The 20,048-nt window shown below is 44.1% G+C and overlaps 1 protein-coding gene across 1 annotated transcript; it reads left to right on the forward strand.

Annotated features, from left to right (window-relative positions):
* The first annotated feature begins 278 nt into the window (after positions 1-278).
* OSGIN1 (oxidative stress induced growth inhibitor 1) lies at positions 279-11,477 on the forward strand. The gene is made up of 6 exons (XM_030026084.2): positions 279-420; positions 4,689-4,791; positions 7,336-7,472; positions 7,795-7,986; positions 8,320-8,411; positions 9,092-11,477. Exons 2-6 carry the CDS (start codon positions 4,707-4,709, stop codon positions 10,083-10,085), a joined length of 1,500 nt encoding a protein of 499 aa, XP_029881944.1. The 5' UTR covers positions 279-420; positions 4,689-4,706; the 3' UTR covers positions 10,086-11,477.
* Positions 11,478-20,048: the final 8,571 nt, after the last annotated feature.

Here is a 20,048-nt window from a genome sequence, read left to right on the forward strand (position 1 = left end):
GAGGAAAAACCCAGTTCTGCCACAGGAAGCGTTGCATTTTATAAAGTCTCATGTTTAGCCCTGAGTGTTAAAAATGAAGATATTTGTTCAATGCAGGACTTCTGCCATGCATGGTTCCTATAAGCCTGCTTTTGCTGTAGTCATGTAGTCAGCTGAACATTACTAAGGAAGATCACTACATCATTCATTCACAATGTGGGAAGGGAAATATTCCTGCTGACTCATGCTTATAAGTATTTTCCTTGCTCCGCCTCCATTCATTTCAGCTCCTCCTCTCCTCTCTTAGTGCTGGTAGCCTACTAGATTTAAACAGCTGTCTAAGAGCAGAGGCAGGATTCAAGGTTTGCAGTTTGGTTGGCATTCCTGGCTGTACAGGCATTTCCATAAAGGTCCTACTTCTCATCAGACCTGCTGCTAAAGGTAAGAAGGGTGTAAGTAAATCTAGAGAGCTCTGTCTGGCATACTGTAACATTGCTTTCTGAATATCACAGGGGTGTTTTTAGAAAGGCATTATTGTTATGTACCATAAAGTTGAATTTTTTTCCACATACCTTACTTGTGTTTGTGGGGTAACTGGCCTGGCATGTAAGAGTGATAATGCAAGGGGTGGGGGGGAAACAAACTTCTGAAACTTGTAGGAAAGCATAAAATGTAAAAGCTATTGAGATGCCTGCTTTTTTATTTTTAAAAGCACTGATGAATTAAATTTTAAAAACTGCTGGTGAAATGAATGAGTTGATGAAGAAATGAAGCTGAAGAAAACTGTTGCATTTGTGTTAGAATTGTTCTTGTTTAAACCTGAGTGTCATGGTAGCTCTTTCAGTCTCTTCCATTATTTAGATACTGACTGCACTGCTCTTTTAAACTCTCCCCATGTGCTGTACAGGCCACACTCAGTGGTCCTTACCTGAGCGAAAGTCTCATTGATGTTACAGGGAGAGCTACTTGCATATGACTGATGTAACTTGGCTTTTTATTTCTGCTAAAGATCATAGTGTCACTGTCTTGCTAAATGCATCTTTGCTTTATCTTTTACTTACTTAAAACCTGTTTCAATTGTGCAGCCTGGAACTACTAGGGGCCACACTGACCAACTTTATGTGACTTATAGTCCCTCTAGGCTTAAGGCTGTGTTGGGAAGGTATGCAGAGTTTGGCCCAGAATGAGCTGGGTGCTTTTCTAAGCCAGAACAATTATGTAACATCACATAGACACTGAAAGGCTTTGGAAGCAGCGAGGAGATAAATTGTGGAGCTTGCAGCAGGCTCCCAAATGAAGAGGAGGAAAGAGATGCCTATTTAAAGTAGGAAGCCTAAAGCAGGAGCCAGAACAGGGATCAGTGTCACTGAGTTGGCTAAGTGTGAGTGCCCAGCAACCTACTCTACATAGAAGGAGGGCGAGAAGAGCAGTCTTGAGTTTCTTGCTAGCTCAGGCTTTCTCTTGCTGCTAACTAGTTTTGTATAGGTTTGAAATTAACTTCAATGTCCTGTATGCTTTCCAATAGCCTCTGCAAGAACAGGCTTTCATCTGCTATGCTGTATTAGCTGTACAGGTTATTGAAGTATATGTTGTCCCTTGATCCTAAGATTGCCAAAAAAAAAAAAAAAAATTAAAATAATCCACCTTTACTTCTAATGGCAGGAAAAGTGAACATCTGGCCTGAAACTGAAATGCTTGAGATGCTCTGAGTTCAGTTTTACACCCAGAAGTCAAACATTTAGCCTAAAGGATGGGAATAGCGATAAACAGGGTTTAGCATCTGGTTCACTTTTTACTTAAAAAGAAGAATTACTAACTATGAATTATAGAGATGGCAGCTATAGGCTATGGAAGGGACTTCTCTCATTTGTAGAGACATGCTAGGATAAACAGAAGCATTTCTGATAGTTAATCTTGTGTTGATAGAATTGTGCAGTGTCAAAACTTCAGGAAACAAAGTGGGTAGTACTAAAATCATCATTATGGGGTTTTGTGAACCCAGATCCCGAATAAACCATGGCTAAAAATGGTCATGTATGTGCATGGATCTAATAATTTCATCAGACTAACAATTGTGCTCCTCTAGCCATTAAGATTTGGTTTAATTCTAGCAAATGCACCTTTTTTCATGTGTCAAAAGGTACAGAATGGAGGAGGAGGAGGGTGAAATGAGGAGAGTGAGCCAGCAGCTGCTGGCTTTACTCTTTATCAGGGTGGGGTATCATGGCATAGTGCAATGGCCAGGAGCCAAGGCAACCTTCCTCTAAAGCAAGGAGGACTGCCAGGCTGACTTCTACAGTCTTGTGCCTTTTTTGTCCCCTTCAGACTCCCCCAGAAAAATGCTGGCATGCAATGGCATGACTTTGCGCCCAAGTCTTGCAAACGGGCTTGCAGGCTCATTTATATGCTGGCTCTGCTGCTTTCCTGGAACTGTTGCCATGTGCAGTATTGGGTTGGTTCTGCAGCCCTTCCAGCAAAAAGTCCCACAGATGTTGCTGGGTTACCACTGTCTACAGAGTGCATACAGTCTCTCTGTGCATGCTGTTGCAGAGTGCTATGGAGCAGAAACCTGGAAGATCGCTTCCAGAGATCTTGCTTCTCTTTTTCAGACTCCCAATAGTTTCACAGAAATAAGATGTGCACTCTGTGTTAGAAAAAATTAATAAGAACTTGTCTTCTTCTGTAGTACAGCCATGGAGGGGGATTTATTTGTTATGATGGAGAAGAAACCTCTGCTAACCTTCAGATAGGTACTGTGGTTTAACTGGTTTGAGGGGAATACCTTACTGGTCACACCAGTGTCCTGTTCCTTTGGTGTCTCTGGCCATCGCAGGTGCTAGTGCTGAATTCTACAAATTGCAACTCTGGAGCTTTGTGGTAGGGAATTATTTGGGGGTAAACTTACACAACAGTCTGCTGAAGGTGGTGCAGGTTTTGGTTCATGTGGTAGAACCTACCCAAAAGGCTTGGGAAATACTTGGACAGTTAGGCTGTGCTCCTGCAGCTACCAGGGATGCATGCCTTGGTATGGACATTAACACACTGAAGTGTTCATCTTCTGTAGTGTATGCATCTGCCTTTGAGTCCCAATTAAACTGGGAACCTGTTTCCCTGAAATCCAACTCTCTTCAAAGCTAGATGCTTGAAATTACTTAAATTAGAAAGCACAACTATTATGTCTTTTAAGTGGTTCTTGCCCTGTCAGGCAAAATGCATGAGAGTCTTAGACTAATGCTTAGTTAAGTAGTAACAGGCAACCAGTAAGTGTTACTAAGCTGTGATGCAAAGTTTTGGACAAAGCTCCTACTTTTGAATTCAGCTTGTAAGCCTTAAGTGCCTCTTTACTTGGATGAACCCAGTCCTCTTTGAATAGCTCTGTCTAGCCCAGCGATGGCTGTATATTGGTGTATATGAGAACTGTCACATCCTTGCAGGCAAATGCACTTACAAGACTCCTCCTGAAGCCTGGGATTCTGCAAAACCAACTCACCTGTGGTTTTCTGGCTGCTCATTCAATCACCAGGGTCTTGTCTCATTACTGTAGTTGCTGGTGATGTAAATGTCAGGCTTAAAGTGGAGCATTACACTTGCAGGATGACATTTGCTGCAATACCTTTGTCAAAGGCAGTGATGTGCCAGACCTTATGGAAGTGTGCAGTGCACTTTCCAAGTATCTTTCTGCGCTTGAAAAGGGTGTGGAGAGCATGCCCTACTGAACAAAGTCATGCCATTCAGTGGATTTTTACTTGGCTTTCCAAAATGAGAATAATGTTTTTATAAAAGTCTGTGTTCTCTGTAGAATACCTTAAAAGCTTATGCTGAATTTCAAAAGTCTCATGTTTGTTGCGGTAAAAGTAACTTTTAACTTTTCTAGACTAGTGACAGTATAGTTGAATTCCCTGGAAAACTAAAGAAGTCTTTATTTGACATGGTAGGATTCCTGCAGGAATGGCAAAAAACTTTGATTCACTGTTCATTGAATATCTGCATAATGATTAGATTAGTTTTGTAGATTCCACTCTAATGACACCTTAGTCTCCAAGATAATTATGATGTATATTTAGTTTAAAGACTTGTTGTTATTTACTTGTTCAGACCTAGAACTCTCTGTTTTCTGGAAAATTAAGAAAGATTCAGGAACTAAAATAGCACTTCTCAAAAAACCCTGCAGTGATGGAATGGTACATATTTGAAAATGCAGCCAGGAGATTTCCAGCCTGTGGGCAGAAGTCTGGAATGAGGTTTGCTCTACTTACCAGTAAATGACCAAGTTGCTTTAAAAAGTACTAAGTGTTCATGGTAATTATGACAATTTTCTACACAGTGTGGGCAGAAGTGAAGTTTTCATTAACAAGCTGCAACACTTCAGTTACTGTAGCCAGAGCGTTACTGAAGTTGCCAGTTGCCAGTTGTTCTGCAGGGACTGGAATTCATGTGTGGAAGAGAAAGATAAGGATTCTCTCTCTCTCTCTCTCTCTCTCTCTCTCTCTTTTTTTTTTTGTGGTGTATAATCAGGGAATCATCCTTTGGTTTTGGGGGCAAGAGGAGAAAAAGATAAGTAGGCCTGACCTGAGTGTGGAAGTGTAAAGTGATGGTCTGCAATGCAAGGATAATACTTTAAAAGATCAACCTGGGTTTGTGGACTGTAGAAAGTCACAGGGTTTTTTTGTCAAAAAAGCAAATAATTCAAAACTTACGTGTTTTAACAGGTAGACTCCAGGACCTAAATGCTTCCGGACAGGAAGATGTATGCTTTATTGACCAGACCCCAGAATAAGAGTGGGTTCAAGCCACTGCCTGTTGTGATCATAGGTGAGCTTTCTCCTGCCAGCATTACTGTGCACTCTCGTGCTGTTGTTGCTTTGGACTTACTGTTTTCAGCTCTCATACCACATGTTCTTATTCAAACCAGAAATGCCTGACTACTTCTGCATTCCTCCTCTGATAGTCAAACTTTCTCTAGTACTAAGAGAAAGACCACTAAGAGTTGTGGGAAGTAGGGAACTAGTTATTTGACTAACTATTAGACATACCTCTTTTTTTTAATAGTAAAATTGGTAACCTTTTGGGCATCAGTTCAGCTGGGCCCGGTTTTTCTCTGTTGGATATTTAGAAGGGATTGAAACCTTTTCACTACAGATAGTTAATCAACTTGCTGTGAAGTGATTATCTGTAGTGCTTGAATGGAGGTGGGTTTGTGTGATCTTTTTTCCCCATTGTGTGTGTTTAGAAAGTGCTACAGATGCTGTTAAAGTTTCTTGAAATTTTTCACAGATTTCTTTTAAAATGCAAATCAGCTACACTGATTTTGTACAGACTTAATAAAACGGTAAAAAGCTGTGGGTTTTTTACCAGTTTAGGAAACAGGTTATGTAGTAACTGTCTTGTCTCCCTTGCAAGAGGGGAGCTTTGTAATGTGAGGTGATTCTTGGAGCAAAGCCCAGGTAGTGATGTCAGTGCGTTCCCCTCTGTGACCGATCATGAGCTGTGCTCGAGCACAGGTGTTGGACCCTGTTCATCTGAGCATGTGTTTAAATGCCTTGTAGAGCTGGGTTCCTTCCTTATCTGTCATCTAATTTATAGCACCTGAGAGAGCTAGTCCAAAGTTAGTGCACCACATAAATCACACTTAATCCTTGCTAAGAGCGAGTTTGACAAGGACACTACTCCCAGCAGGTTCTAGTCTGAGAGTGACTTTGTACTGCCCAGTTGTACAAGTCTTTAGGTGGGAGGGAGGATGTTTCGGTACCTCCCTAGTGCACCTATACAGGGCTCCAGCACGGAAATGTCACTAAAGCCTCAGAAGCACCAGTGTGAAGATGTGCACTCTGAGGAGGCTGTTGGACTGAAACAGCTCAACTGTTTCACTGCAGCTGGACATTGCATGCAGGTTCCAGCTACTTCCCCAGGCCCTGCTCCAGGAAGGCTGTGGGCTCCCTCGGCTGTGCTGGCAGCCTCATGAAAGCAGTTGCTTTCTAGAATAGTTTGAGCCGCAGAAGCAGCTGTACTTATGACCATCCATATCAAACTTAGATGTGGTTCAGAGTAAATCCTGTGTGTGTGTTGCTGAGTGTTGTGCACTCAGGTGATTTAAGTTTGGCTTAGGTGCCTCCTTGTACTTCCTAAAGCGAAGAAGTAACCTGAAAAGTGTTATATTTCACTATAGCTGCAGTTTAGTTTGCTTTTAATTTTTGTTGCTGTTGGTTTTGGATAACTTTCCTGCAAGTGGAATATTCCAAACACCGACCCACAGCTGCTGGTCCTTGCTCAGCACAGCAGACTTTGGCCCCAGCTGTGGCATATACCGCCCTTCACATAGCTCAGCTCACTGTTAGCTTTACAGCCTGAGCCTCCCTCTGTCTCAAATCTCCAAGAAGCAGCCTTTGCTCCAGTCACTCTCACATGCAGCACAGGCACTGTGTCAATACAGGCTGCTGTGTCACTTCAGCTCTCCTTCCCTACATCGTCACTGCATTATGTAATGGTGGTTGCTCACATACTAGTGAGCAGCAAAGCCTGAGCGGCCGGAGAGGCTGACACCTAATTATGCAGACACTGTAAAATGTTAAACATGCTGGAGAACAGCCATGTGAAAACTTTCCACGAGCTACTCTCACTGGGCTTTGGAGTCACATATGTCAAGTTTTTCCACTGGCTGTTGGGTGGTCAGCAGGAGTTCAGTCATCCAGCAATCTGTTCAAAGTGCTGTATTCTGAGGGGTTGTCTTGGCATGGCAGAGAGAGTTTTTTCTTTAACACACTGCCTGCAGTACCATGGTGGGGCTGGTTCCCATTTGCAAGTGTTCTCAAGAACTGTTAGTCAAAACTGCTATTGCCAGATATCCCTTGTTAGATGACATTTCTTACTGAGCAGAGCTGTTTCCCGTTCACTTCAATAGTTACTCTCTTTTCTGGACTTACTCTGTATCCTGTGTGCAATGAACTACTCTGCACTGGTGTGAAATGTGCATCCAGGAGAGCTGAGGTCCCCAGTCAGTACGTGACCAGTTTCTAAACCTTTAAAGTAGTTAATGATCAATAACTCAATTCATCAGCATGCTAGAGACTTCAAGCTTCAAGTGATGTTAACCTCTGGCTTGTTTAACCCAATGTCTTTTCAGCAAGTTCTGAAGACCTTGCAATGCGAATAGATGCAACTGAGGAGGAGAAGGGGAAATAAGAGAGTAAAATTATTTCCCCAACTCCATCCAATAAGTCAGTGGTCAACATGGAATAGAAAATCCTCTGTATCCACAGCAGTGTCATAACCTTTGAATTGGGCTGGATATTAGAAACACTATTCAAAGGGCTGCTTTATCTGCAGGAGTATAAATTCTTCTCCATTGTGTCTTTTTAGGGAACGGACCTTCTGGAATCTGTCTTTCATATTTGCTATCAGGCAACATCCCTTACTTCAAAAGAGGCTCTCTTCATCCGCATCCCATTCTTCAGAGGAAACTGGAAGAGGCACCAGATGTCTCCGTTTTGGACCAGGTTTGTGTAAAAAGAAACAGTATAACATCACAGTAAAGCATCCTAGGGGTATATTATAAGTGATAACCTGATTTGAATTTTCTAAGTACATGGACAGAATGAGCCTTAAGCGAAGTACTTTTTGTTGTCCAGATCTCCCTTGTATGAAATGCCAGCATTGCTGCTAAGATCCTTGAGGTAGTCTTCGCACAATAACAGGGTCTGTGTGCTGGTAAATGAGCTTCGTGGAACACCAAAACCACGGACTGGAAATACTGGAGTAACAAGCCATCTGCTGCCTGGCAGGACATGTATTTTGATTATCTGATCTGGCTCTCTTTAGGATTTGGAGTATCTGTCTGAAGGCTTGGAGGGACGATCCCACAGCCCTGTGGCTCTTCTGTTTGATACTCTTCAGCGTCCAGACACAGACTTTGGTGGAACAGCAGAATCTGTCCTCACTTGGTGGCACGAGACCAACAGAGCCATCCCTCACCTGGTCCTTGGCAGAAATGCTCCTGGAGGTGCCTGGCATGTATGTGAATTGAAGCCTAACTGCTTAGGTCTGCATGTTGTAAGATAGCCAAATGTGTTGACTGGAGATGCAAAAGCTCCTCTAATATGGAGTCAGCCATGTTTAATTTAATGTATATAGACAAGCAAAAGTTTAAAAGGGAAAAAAGCATGAGAGGTAGTTATACTTCCAGTCTGTTGTTCTTTTTGGAGAATGTGGATGGTTTCATCCATGACGGCAGATCAGAGGAAATCACTGATTTCATGATCTGTGCCATATTGAAACATGACAAAATTGCATTTCACTTCTTGCGTTAAATAACTGAAAGTCATTTAACTGTGTTTCTTGTTCCAGTCTATTGAGGGCTCTATGGTTACCCTGAGTAGAGGGGAATGGATGGGACTCCCAGATCTCCCATTCAAAGACTGGCTAAAGCAAAAGAGAAGGTAAGATATCTGTGGTGTGATTATTTGCAAACATCTGGAGGTTATTTGGGAACATGGACTGGAGTGGACTTCTTGAATGTAGCTACCCATCTGTTATGGATGATTCTAGTGAGAGAAAGGACATCCTCCCAACCCCCCAGTAAAAGTCCATTCTGCATTCAGTGATTCAGGTAAAGTTGCAGTGCTGCTCGGAATGTGTCCTTCTCAACACCCCCCGGAGAGATGAATCACAGGGACCATGAGTTCTGAATAAAGCTTGGTAAAGGCATGGTCATCTGACTTCTGTGTCTACTGCAGCTGTCCCTAATGACAAGTATAATCAGCTCAGCTACTGTACTGTCTCTGAGGTGCTTCTGCTCTTGAGATCTGTAACAATTAATATTAAAAATTCCAGGAGTTAAAAATGGAATGGAAGCAAGATGTGAGAGGAAAGCATAAATGAGCAATCATGTTCTTGGGGATTGGATTCATGCTAGAGAAAGCTGCCTCTGTCCAACAGCTTGTGGATCTGAGAGTTAGCTCCGTATACCAGGAATAACTTTGCTAAAGTCAGGGAAACTAGATAAGTCTTCTCTGGTAGTGCCAGGAGAGATGGCTCTAGGATACATTCAGTGGAAAAGGGGAGAAATTCCAGTCTCTTACTTAACTGCTGCTTGACCTTTGTTTGTACTATATTACAGAGGCCTCAGAAACAATAGAGCCACAGCAGAAGACATTGCTCAATATTACCAACACTACGTGATGAAGAAAGGACTGCAGAAGAATTTCAGATGTGGTACTGTTGTGACCTCTGTGAGGAAAGTGAGTGCAGAGAGCATCTCCAACCACACACAGAAAGATCTGCTGAAGAATAGTGACTCACTCTGGAACTTCAATGAGAAAAGTGCGGAGGTCTTTCAGGTGGATGGATTTTTCAAAACTGTGAAAGGTGATAAAGAGCCCTTCTCCATCTATGCAGAGAATGTGGTCTTAGCTACAGGAACATACGATAGCCCTACTTGGCTTGGGGTCAAGGGAGAGAACCTTTCCTATGTCCATCACCAGCTGTCTGCCCTAGAGGAAGCAGTGAAGAACAGCAGCATTGGCATTATGTCAGATCCAGTCTTGATTGTAGGTGCTGGCCTGACAGCTGCTGATGCGATTCTCTTTGCTCACCATTGCAATATTCCAGTAATCCATGTTTTTCGGAGACGAGTCAGTGATCCGGGTCTTATTTTTAACCAGCTCCCCAAAATGATGTACCCTGAATACCACAAAGTCCATCAGATGATGAAAGAACAGTCAGCTGCTTGTGCTGGGCCCTATGAGTGTTACGTTAGCCTTCCTGAACATCATGTGCTATCCTTCGGCAAGGACAAGAAATGTATCTTTCAAGACAAGAATGGCTACCAGAAAGTTTATAAAATTTCCATGGCTCTTGTTCTAACTGGCTCAAACCCCAACCTCTCCTTTCTGCCAAATAATGCCATTGACTTGGCAATAGATAGTGACCAACCAGTCAATCCAAAGAGGAATCCCATAGATGTTGACCCATTCACCTATGAATGCACTCAGGAGAAAGGGCTTTATGCTCTAGGACCTCTAGCTGGAGATAACTTTGTACGCTTTGTACAGGGAGGGGCTCTGGCTGTTGCCAGCTCTCTGTTAAAGAAAGCAAACAAAAATCCCCCCTAACAAAAAAAATCCCTATGCTAACTCTGTCTGAATGGGCTACTGCTGTTTTCTTAGAGGAGCAAGTCATCTGATTTGTACATCCTCAAATGTAAAGCCCACTCCTGGTATTCTCCAAGGTTATGCAGAGAGTAACTAAGTTCTTGCTGAGTTGAGAAGATTAAGTCACCAAATACAGAGTGGGTTTCACACACAGCAGTGCCTTCAATCCCTGGGGATTCAGCTCCTTTCCTGCATAGCTGTGCATGAAGGCCGCAGGGGCTTTGAATCTTGTGCCTGGAAAAGTAGGGGCCAACGTAGTGATTACTCTTTTTTATGTAACATCTTCGAGGTTGCTGAAAACTGAATTGGGGAACAATCAATGTTTATTATTTCCAGACAGCAGGCAGACAACCCTGTGTCTGTCAGTGTTTCACAGTGTTTTTTCATGGAACAAAGTAAGCCAATGTGGTTTTATTTGCTCCTGTGGCTTGGCTGTATGCTGTTATTAGGGCAGAAATCACTGAAAGATGCTGCAAGTACCTCTCTGGCACATGAAGTAGTACTCTGCAAATAAAAACTGACATAGAAACAGTCAAAACTGTATTGTTTCACTGACACCAGCAGCAAGTACTATGTAATATCTTTTTAATCAAGAGATTCCTGTGATTTTTTTTTTTCTCCTTCTTGAGAAGGAATGGTACTAATTTACAAACACTTGGTTTGCCATCTTGCAGCTTTCTACTTTCTAAATCCTAAAACTGTGATAGCCAAATTCTTGGCAGCTGCTGTAGAGACAGCAGAACTAAAGGGGAGCTACCGGTCTGTCTTGTAACTGCCCAGGTACTGTATGGGGCTTCTGCTGCACAAGAGTATTTCAGAAAGATGCAATAAGTTATATGTTGTGTGAATTTCTAATGTAATGTGATTTTTTTTTTTTTTTTAGAGTACTATTTGTGTAAAGGGGAAATTGGCACAGTCACTTTTTGATAGTTTTATGCTATATAGAGTATTTTTTCATACTGTTTTCTAAAAGATTTTTATTGGCAAAATATTTTGTTACAGGCCTTCAGTCAGTGTTTTGAATGAGCTGGGGTGGGTGGGAATGATGCCTTATGTTGCAAATAGCATTCTCCACAGACCTACAAGGCCTTTCATACCTCTCACAGGAAAAATCAGTCATAGCTAATCTTATCTGATGTAAAGACAGACTGCACTGAAACTCACTGACATGACAGGATGCTGCACATGTCTCTGGAAAGCTGAGTATGTGGAGACAGTGGCTGTTTGTAAACGAATCAATCTCAAGTTGAGATGTGTAAGGAGCTTGCTTGTGGTGTTGCTGTATCACACTTGAATATTTTTGCCACTGACTATTCTTGTATTAAATTTTTCAATAAAGTCATTTCAGACTTAGTCTGTGTTTGTTTTTTAACTGTGACTTTGAATCTCTCACCCAGTGAAGATATAATGAACTGTTCATCAGCTTCCTGGCAAGCACCAGGGTGTAGTTTGTGCCTGCTAAATCCTGCATCTTTCTACTGCCTAGGAGCACAACACTGTGGATTTGCTTTCTGTGTATCTTCCTCTCTCCAGTAGGATAGAGAACCCTTGCAGAGTGCTTTGGCAGTGTCTATCTCTTGTGAGGCTAAAACACAATACCAAACCAAGCTATTTGCCAAGCATGTTCTTGCCTAGGGGATCTTAGATCCTGTTACCTACTGTTTTCTTCTGTCTGGAAAAATCCCAAATCAGGGCCTAGTCTAGTAAGTCAATAAGACAGTTTAGATCAGAAGGGAGACTTGAGGGTCTCTGGTCCAATGCCACTAAAACAGGGCAAGCTTTGAAGTTAGACCTGGTTGCTCAGTGCCTTGTTGGGGAAAGCTTTGAGTATCTTCTAGGATGGAGATTGCACTATCAACACTTGCTTGCCCCATTCAACATTTGACCACCTTTGTTGTTGAGAATCGTGGGGTATTTTCTTAACTAGTTGAAGTGTCCCTATTGCAGCTTATCTACTGCTTCTTGTTTTGTGTTGGTGGTTTTTTTTGTGTGTGGTGGTGGTTTGTTTTTTTTTTAACTGCACAGCTCTGAGAAGAGTCTGACTCAATGTGTTAAAAGAGCAATCCTCATTCTTCTCTGAAGGCTAAGACTGGAGGCCCCTCAGGATTTTGTGGGCACAGAAGTGGTGGTGTGAATGAGTTTCCTGGTCTGTAATTGCTCACTGGCCAGAGGGGTGGAAAAGCCCTCAGGACTCTCTTTGGCAGTATTGCTCTAAATGAGATGGTAGTTGTTCCCCTGAATCTGTTATCCTGGCAATATGGGGATTACGGAGTATGGATAATGTGGTCCTGAGCCATCTTACATGTTTTTGGTACTCCCCAGGAGCGATGAGCTGATACTCCTTTAACCCAGTCTTATGCTCCTCATAGGAGCTTAGGTCCCAAGCAGTGCAGCATTGTGCTGTTCCTCTCCTGCACCTGACCTTTGCTAGAAAAAAATGAGTGATCAATGTTCACCTTTCTAAAAATACCATTTTTGGCTAGGTCTCAAATTCCTGCATCAAAAGCAAATGGAGCAGAGAACAAAAGCCAAAGGGCATCTTAAAAAAAGGGGGGGGGGGGGGGGGGGCATCAGAGTGTGCTGGGAATAAGGGCATAGGATTGGTGTCAAGTGAAATGCTGCTCTTCCCATCACTGAGGTCAAAGTCACAGTGTTCATGCTGATCATTCCTGTATCCTGTATTGCATTACGGTGAAGCTCCTAACTAGGGCAGCAGCCTGTGCCTGCATTGGGGGAGCTTGGGTGACTGTTTTAAATAGCTGGCTTTCTCACCCAAGAGGGATGAGCTGATTGCCTGCCCTGTGTAGGACCGGAAAGGGAAGTGGTTTTTCACAACTGATGCTTAAAAAATATCCTACATTCTGCCCCAGAGGGATGTCAAAGCAGAGGATCTCAATAGCAGAGGTGGTGGTTTGCTCGTCAACAGCAAGTCCTCAGGGCAAGGCTGCGTGGTGCTAATCCAAGTTGTCATTCAGTTCTCTGTATCCAGGGAGGCGAATATGAATTACTGTTCCAAAACAATCAGCTGTGAGAGTTAACAGATACCAGCTTTGTTATGTATGGGATTCACCCATGCATTATGACCTTGACCTACAGCATGTGATGGGACCAGGAAAAAAAAATAGTCTCCTTCTGGGCCTTCTGCACATCACGTTCCACCCATGCTAGTGACGCAGCTTCATCAGGTGAGATGCTAAATGCTTTCACCACCATTTCTATTGCTGCATGTGAGGCCCAGCTGGGAAGTTACCTTGGTGAGTTAGCAGACTATTTAAAATTGGAGATGGCTCTGCTTCATTTCTCCATCCCCTGCAAGTCCTTTGGTGTCCTCTCCATGCTGGCCAGTGGGAATCTTCTGCAGCCATGGTGACTAAAGCAGATCACTCAGGGAAGCCTCAATCAACTCCCTGCACTGCTGAATTTGGATAGAGCAGGTTTTTTTTTTATTCAGACCTCTGGCTGCCGCTAAGAGGTGATGTTCATCACTCCACAAGAAGGGCTACACATCAGGCACTCATTTTCTGTCCTTCAGGGCTTCTCAACCTCCTTTGGTTTCCTCCCTGAACTGATCAGTCCCCAGTTTGTGTCTTTGCAGAACAAGCTCCTGCGACCCACTGGCACTTGCCAAGAGCAGTGGAAAATTATGCACCAAGAACAGAAACAAGGATTTGAAGTTTACCAACAAGAGAAAGGAAAAAAAAGAATTGTGGGTTTTTTTATTTTATTTTGCTAGTGAGTCCTTGTAGTCAAGGCTGATGTGTTTTAAATAAACATGCTTGCGGGTGTGGCAGAACTGACTATACAAGTCTAAACTCAGGTACCTTTTATTATGCAATTAACATGCAAACTTACTGCTTCTACTTTTTGCTTTGGTGAAGGACTTAATGAGATGTCAAGAGCATGTTTGTTGTGAGCTTTTGCTTCTTAAATGAAGGGAAGGGTACCCTCTTTTTGAAAAGAGCCATCTTTTACCTATCATCTGGATTGAAATCATCTCAGTAAAATAGTCTTGGGAACCCCTTTGGTTGTCCAGCATTCGCTTTTTTTGGCCACATTTCTGTCTTTGAGCACAGGACTAAATCCAGCCACATCTTGGCCAGACCACTCTCTTTGAAAGGTGTACAGGACATTACAATATATTGCGAGTCCAATGATTGCCTGAGTCTTAGCTTTATAAGGACCCTTAGGGAGCTGTTAGACTGTTGCAGACTGTGCTGGCTTAAATTAACCTGCTTTATTTGTGAAATATAGATATTTGCAGGCAGGCCAGCAGCCAGTGCATCACTGCCTAACCGACATCTCCTGAGGTTGTGCTAAGCTGCTTGTAATTGGGGAGCACTTGGGGGGTGGACGGTAGAGGGGGAGTCTTCTAGCAGAAGGGGTTTCAAGCTGGAACCAAGCCTGGAGGCTCCAGGGAACAACATCTGACTTCCAGGGCTCTGAAGCAAGCCGCAAGGGTTGAAGCAAGCTCCTGGCTAGAGAGTGGCTAAGTGGGGAGTAAGAAAAGGGAGCACAAATTTTGTTGCTGTTGTTGGCTGGATCCTGCCTTCTGCCAGAGCCTGGAAACCTGCATGGATCGGCTGTCCAGGAAGAGTTTCCTTTGCCATCCCTGGGGACTAAGCCTTGAGGGCCAGGACAAAACCAGGATCCTCTGCTATGCAGCTCAGAGACAGAGAGATTCTGCTCCATCATGGGAAGGAAAACGTCTCACGGCATTTCTGCCTTCTGGTATATGAATGTGCCCTTCTGCTCAGTAGGGGCACCCATATATAACTTGGCTCAGAGAAGCAGGACCACTCATATATTGATTTACAGGAGCCTGTCTGAGGAGGGGCAGAGCAGGCAGCTCCCGTGAACTTTCTGTGAAGGAAACAGAATGGATTTTGTTTTCCAGTCCAATTTTTGCTGGTTACATTCATTTCTTGGAAGTGCTGTTGACGGTTCTGCCTGATTTTACGGCTACACCGCAGCAAGCTGGAAACAAGGGAAAGGAGGGGAATCCCGAGCCAGGCGGCACGCATGCACGGGCAGCATGGCCCTGCTCTGTAACCAGCACCATCGCCAGCCGGGAAAGCCTGTTGGGAAGGTGCAAGCACTATTTATTTAAGATATTTACCCCGCAGGTGAATTTCCATGTCTCGGTCTCACTGGAAGTGAAGGGGCTGGTGAAATAACTGCAGGAACCACCTTTATGCATGGGGACGCCAGCTGCAAAGTGCTGCGGTCCTCACGGCGGCTGGCCGAACTGGGGTGTTTGATTACAGCCCAACTATCTCCGGGGGTAAACAGAGCTGGTTTGGCTGCGGTGTTAGGCTGGAGCCAGGTCAGAAGGGGTTTGTTCGGTGAAATAGGGGCTGACTGCAAGCTGGGAAAGAAGAGGCGGTTCAACAAGGGTTCTGAGCGTGTAAAGTTACTGCTGATGACGAGGTGTGGATTTTGGGATATTATAATGGGTAAGTCTCCAAATCTGAGTTGCGCTTTTATGGGCCACTGAACCTTTTGCCAGGGAGGCAAATTTTAACCAGAGGACAAGCAAAGGGCAGGATGAAATCATTCCTTTAATGACAAAGAACTAGAAAACCAGGAGAGCTGTGGTTTTTTATGAGACCACGGACACAGTTTCAGGGCCGAACCATTCATTCCTTTTGAGAGCTGGCCCAGCAGAGCAAACCTCATTTGCAACTTGGCATTAATACCCAAGTTATCCAGTATTACCGTAACTCCGATTCAGCAGAGGTCTCAGAGGCAGAGTTAGCTTTCAAAACTAATAAACCGACCGATACATCTTTCAGCTGAAAAAGCCACGGAATTTGTATGTCAGAAAAAAACTCCTTGGTATTTTTCTGGGGTAATAAATGGAATTTTCAGTTTAAACATTAAGGTCTAGCAAAACCAAGCAAATGACAAAGTGATGGGATGCTGAATGCGGATGCCCTAGTGGCTGCAGTGCTGGGAGCTCCATGGGCTGTGCCGGATTCAGCCCATCCCTTGCAGGGCATCCTGCTTGGGGACCAAAGGGGACACAGGGGCTGTATGGTCTCGTCCAGCTGGGAGGAAAGGGGTATGTGTGATGGGCATCGTGACGTGGAGGGGAGTGAGAGGTTTGTCTTCCCAAGCTGCAATGGCAGCTGCAATAAAGATGAACAACGAATCAATTTGCACAAAGTTAACTTAGCAGTGTTGTTTCCAAGCAAATTTGAACTGGTGGAAAGTTTATGCCATGTGAATCCCTTGTGCTGTGCAGCTGAGTTTTCTTTTTCTTCTCCCTTTTTTTTTTAAATCTGGTTGCTGGGATGCCAGTGCTGGATTTACTGTCTTATCGAACCACAGCCTGGGAAAAGAAGCAGCGGCAGCAAATGCTGACATGTTGTGGCTCGGGGCTAGAGGGATTTCACAGCTGATGCTTCTGAACAGCTTTGTGGGTGGGATGTGCTGTGGGCTCGCTCCCACGAGGGTGGTGGGTGGCACCCCTGCCCAGAGCTGGCAGCCTTCCCGAGGGCACGTGTGGGTGTCTGCGTGGGTCTGGGGGCCATGCAGATGGGAGAGGTTCGGCAGGGTCCAACCTTGCATGTGGAAAATGTAAGGAAAGGGAAACTGGAGATACAGGGTATCCACTCCCCAGTAGTTTTCCTGCAGCTGGTTGGGAAGGATGGTGTCGGCATGGCCAGAAAGGCAAGAGCCAGTCCTGGGTGCTGCAGTGGGAGCACTGTTTCCAAGCTCAGATGTTGCAATCAAAGTTTTCCCTGAGCCCTTTCCAGCACCTGTTTGCCAAATTCCATTTCACAGGGGTTGCTGGAGCAGCTTTCCCGTAAATGCTGCTCTTGTCATGGCATCTCTGGCAGCTGCCCAGGAAATTAAGGCAATTAATGAGCAATAAGACACATGAGAGGGAAGGATGGCGTTTCGTATGAATGAATTATGAGTGACTGGCACTGCCTGAAGTAACCTATTTGCAAAAACATACCTCATCCCCTGTATTGCACTTTCACGAAGTTTAAGCAAAAGAGTTTCTCAGGAGTATGAATAATTGGCAGTATTTTTGCTGGCAGGAGCATAACTAAGATGGCTTAGGGCAGTGTGTTAAAGCAGGCAACATGCAATCTCTGTGCTACATTGACCTGATCAAATGTATAATAGTAAGAGGGTGTTCTCCCCGAAAATGAAAGCTTTAAAATCCTCCCTTTGTTTTACATAGAGATGGTCTTTGGAAATTTTTCATTAGAAACAGACACAGAAACCAGCGTTCGATCGGGGATTTATAGCAGAACCTCAGACGCAGCGCTCTGATGTTGCGGTGAATGCTGTAACCTCTGGGATTTTAGGGTAGATTTCTGGTTCCCCTTTTGGCTGGCACTTCCATCTCAAGGCTGAGAGACATTTCCAGATTTGTGTTTCACCAGAAGTGGTTTCTTCCCCTGCATATTTCTGGTTTTGGTGAACTGGTGTTTGTAAGAAGAAAAAAAGTTCCCAGGCAATGCTGTGGAGGTCTGCAGCAACCCCTTGTACCATTTTATAGTTAAGGTGGCTGTCATCCTGAGGTTGATATAACTAAGTTCACATTCCTGAAAATATAAATATTTAGATAAATATTTTCCAGGAAGATAGAGAAGCAAGTGTCTGAGAAAAAGATAAAGTTATATAAATAAAGGTTATCTGTCTGATGTACCACTCCAAATACCTCATCCACTGAGTAATCTGGATATGACGTAATGGGGGAGCTGGAGGAGAGCTGGCCAAGTGAAATGTTCTCACCCCAAAACAAAGGAAAGCAAATCAAAGAGAGGTGGAAGTGCTTGTTCCCAGGCTGCCTGTCCCCTGTGACCTTCCTCGTGCTCTGTTACATCCATTTCCAACAAAAGGCTTTTTTTCCCCCCTTCCTTTAAACAATGTAATGGATACCCCTCCGTCCATGTGCTGGAAAATGGCTTGCTGCAGGGGAAGCGATGTGGCTCCGCTGGAGCAGATCCCCGTTTGCAAGCGGAGTGTGTGCTGCTTTCCCAGTGTTAGGTGAAGAAAATTACAGGGCTTTGAAAGCAGTCCTGCAGCTGAAACAGTAGTCTCACTCTGGTTGAATATCATTATGGATGAACGATCTTCCCCCCTTCCTCATGTGAGCAGTCCCAACAGGCTTTGAATACTGCACTGGTAAGGGAAGTGGAAATGCATGGGATAAAAGTGCTTATTCTGTTAAGGGCTGAATGACTGAGCCCCAAATTCTCACTGTTTCCAAGGCTAAAAAGTTCCAATGGCCCCTGCTTGGTGAAAGAAATAATACTAAGCATTTTCCATATGGAAATATAATTTCCATATTCCTCTGCTTCCCTAATACTCAGATTTGTCAGGATGATATTTCATGAATTATTTATTACTTTGAAGTTTATATTACATGGAAAAAGCTCAGCAAGCAGGACAGTCCATTTCATCACAACTTGAAACTGCCACCTGAATGTGTTTTTTTTTTTCTTTCTGACAGCTCTTATAATAACAAATGGGAATTCCATTCTCAATAAACAGTCCACCCTAGGAAATCTCACTGCTGGCAAAGTTTGGCTTTGAAATCCTTACAGTGGCTGCAGGTAGGAGCCACCCCATCTACGAGAAGGATTTGACGTGTCCTAGTGATGGGTAATGGCCAGTTCAGCAAACAGGGCTGTCCAGAATGGGGAGCTGAAGGAAAGGCTTTAACAGGGCAGCAAAGATGTAAAAGGCCAAAAGAGGACAAGCCTAAGAAAATGAACTATTTGAGGTAACTTCCTTGGATTTGGGCCAGAGGATCTGAAGGCGGCAGCTGTGGAGGTGTGCAGGGTGCTGGTGTGCCTGGCTCTGCAGTCACCGATGGCTTTTTGGAGGCTGCTTCCACGTACAGCTCTGCTGGTGCCGAGGCAGAAACTAGCTGGGCATGGGCTGCATATTTCTTGCTCTCCTTTAGATGAGAAATGCAGCACATTCCTGGAGGAGGAGTAGTGAGATTATTACAGGGAGCTGGGAAATGATGTTGCTTTTTATTAAGAGCGGACATTTTCTAGGGATGCTTAACTGCCCTTCACCAATGCCACGCGGCCCTTGGATGAAGCTGGTCCCTGCTGCATTTTTAGTCTGGGAAGGGCAGATAGTTTGCTGTCCTTCACTGTCACGTAAAGGTGGTGTCTTCAAACTGGCCTTTGTGGGAGCCACAGGTGCCTTTTTCTTTCTAGCTCTTCTCTCCGTTTTCAGCTATCCCAAACCTTAGTTACATCAAGAACCCCTTCAACGCAGGGCACAGGCGAGCACCCTTGTGCTGATTTAGGAAGTGAAGTATGGTATTTATTGCAGCTTGCTTACCTTCTAGTGTGACTGCAAACATAAAAACTTCCCGGTGTGAGCTGGTGCTCGTATTTCAGTAAATATTAAAAGAAATCATTGTTTATTTGTTGAAGGACCGGCCCCAAATACGGCTTCCTGGCAGTATCTAATCTGGCTGTCAAGGCTGGAGGGCACTGCCCATACTTCTAGACATTTTGCGGTTGATACTGGGCCAGGCTGTTATCCAAGCGTATTGTATCATGAGGGTTGTTTATAACGTTGGCATGTGAACCACCATGAGAGATTGAGCCTGGGCAGCAAGTCATTCAGGAGGAGGATGAATACGTGATGGCGTTATGTTGTCGTAACTCCATCCCCAAAAGTCATCGAGAAAACCTCCTCTTGGCAGGTGGACTCAGAAACATGTGAGACTATTCTGTTAGCCAAAGCCAAAGCCAAAGCCAATGCTTTTTTAAGCATCCTTAAAAATGGAGCATCCAGTGCTTTTCTGCAGCCTGCCAGGGCAGGTGAGTGTTGGTGTCTGTGGTGGGGGGTGTAAGAGGCAGCTTTGCTGTCAGGCATGTCGTGATTGCCAGCACAGAGCTTGTCAGCATGGCAGAATAGGAGTGAGAGCCATAAGCT

Source organism: Aquila chrysaetos, chromosome 9 (assembly GCF_900496995.4).
Source record: "Aquila chrysaetos chrysaetos chromosome 9, bAquChr1.4, whole genome shotgun sequence".
Classification (NCBI taxonomy): domain Eukaryota; kingdom Metazoa; phylum Chordata; class Aves; order Accipitriformes; family Accipitridae; genus Aquila; species Aquila chrysaetos.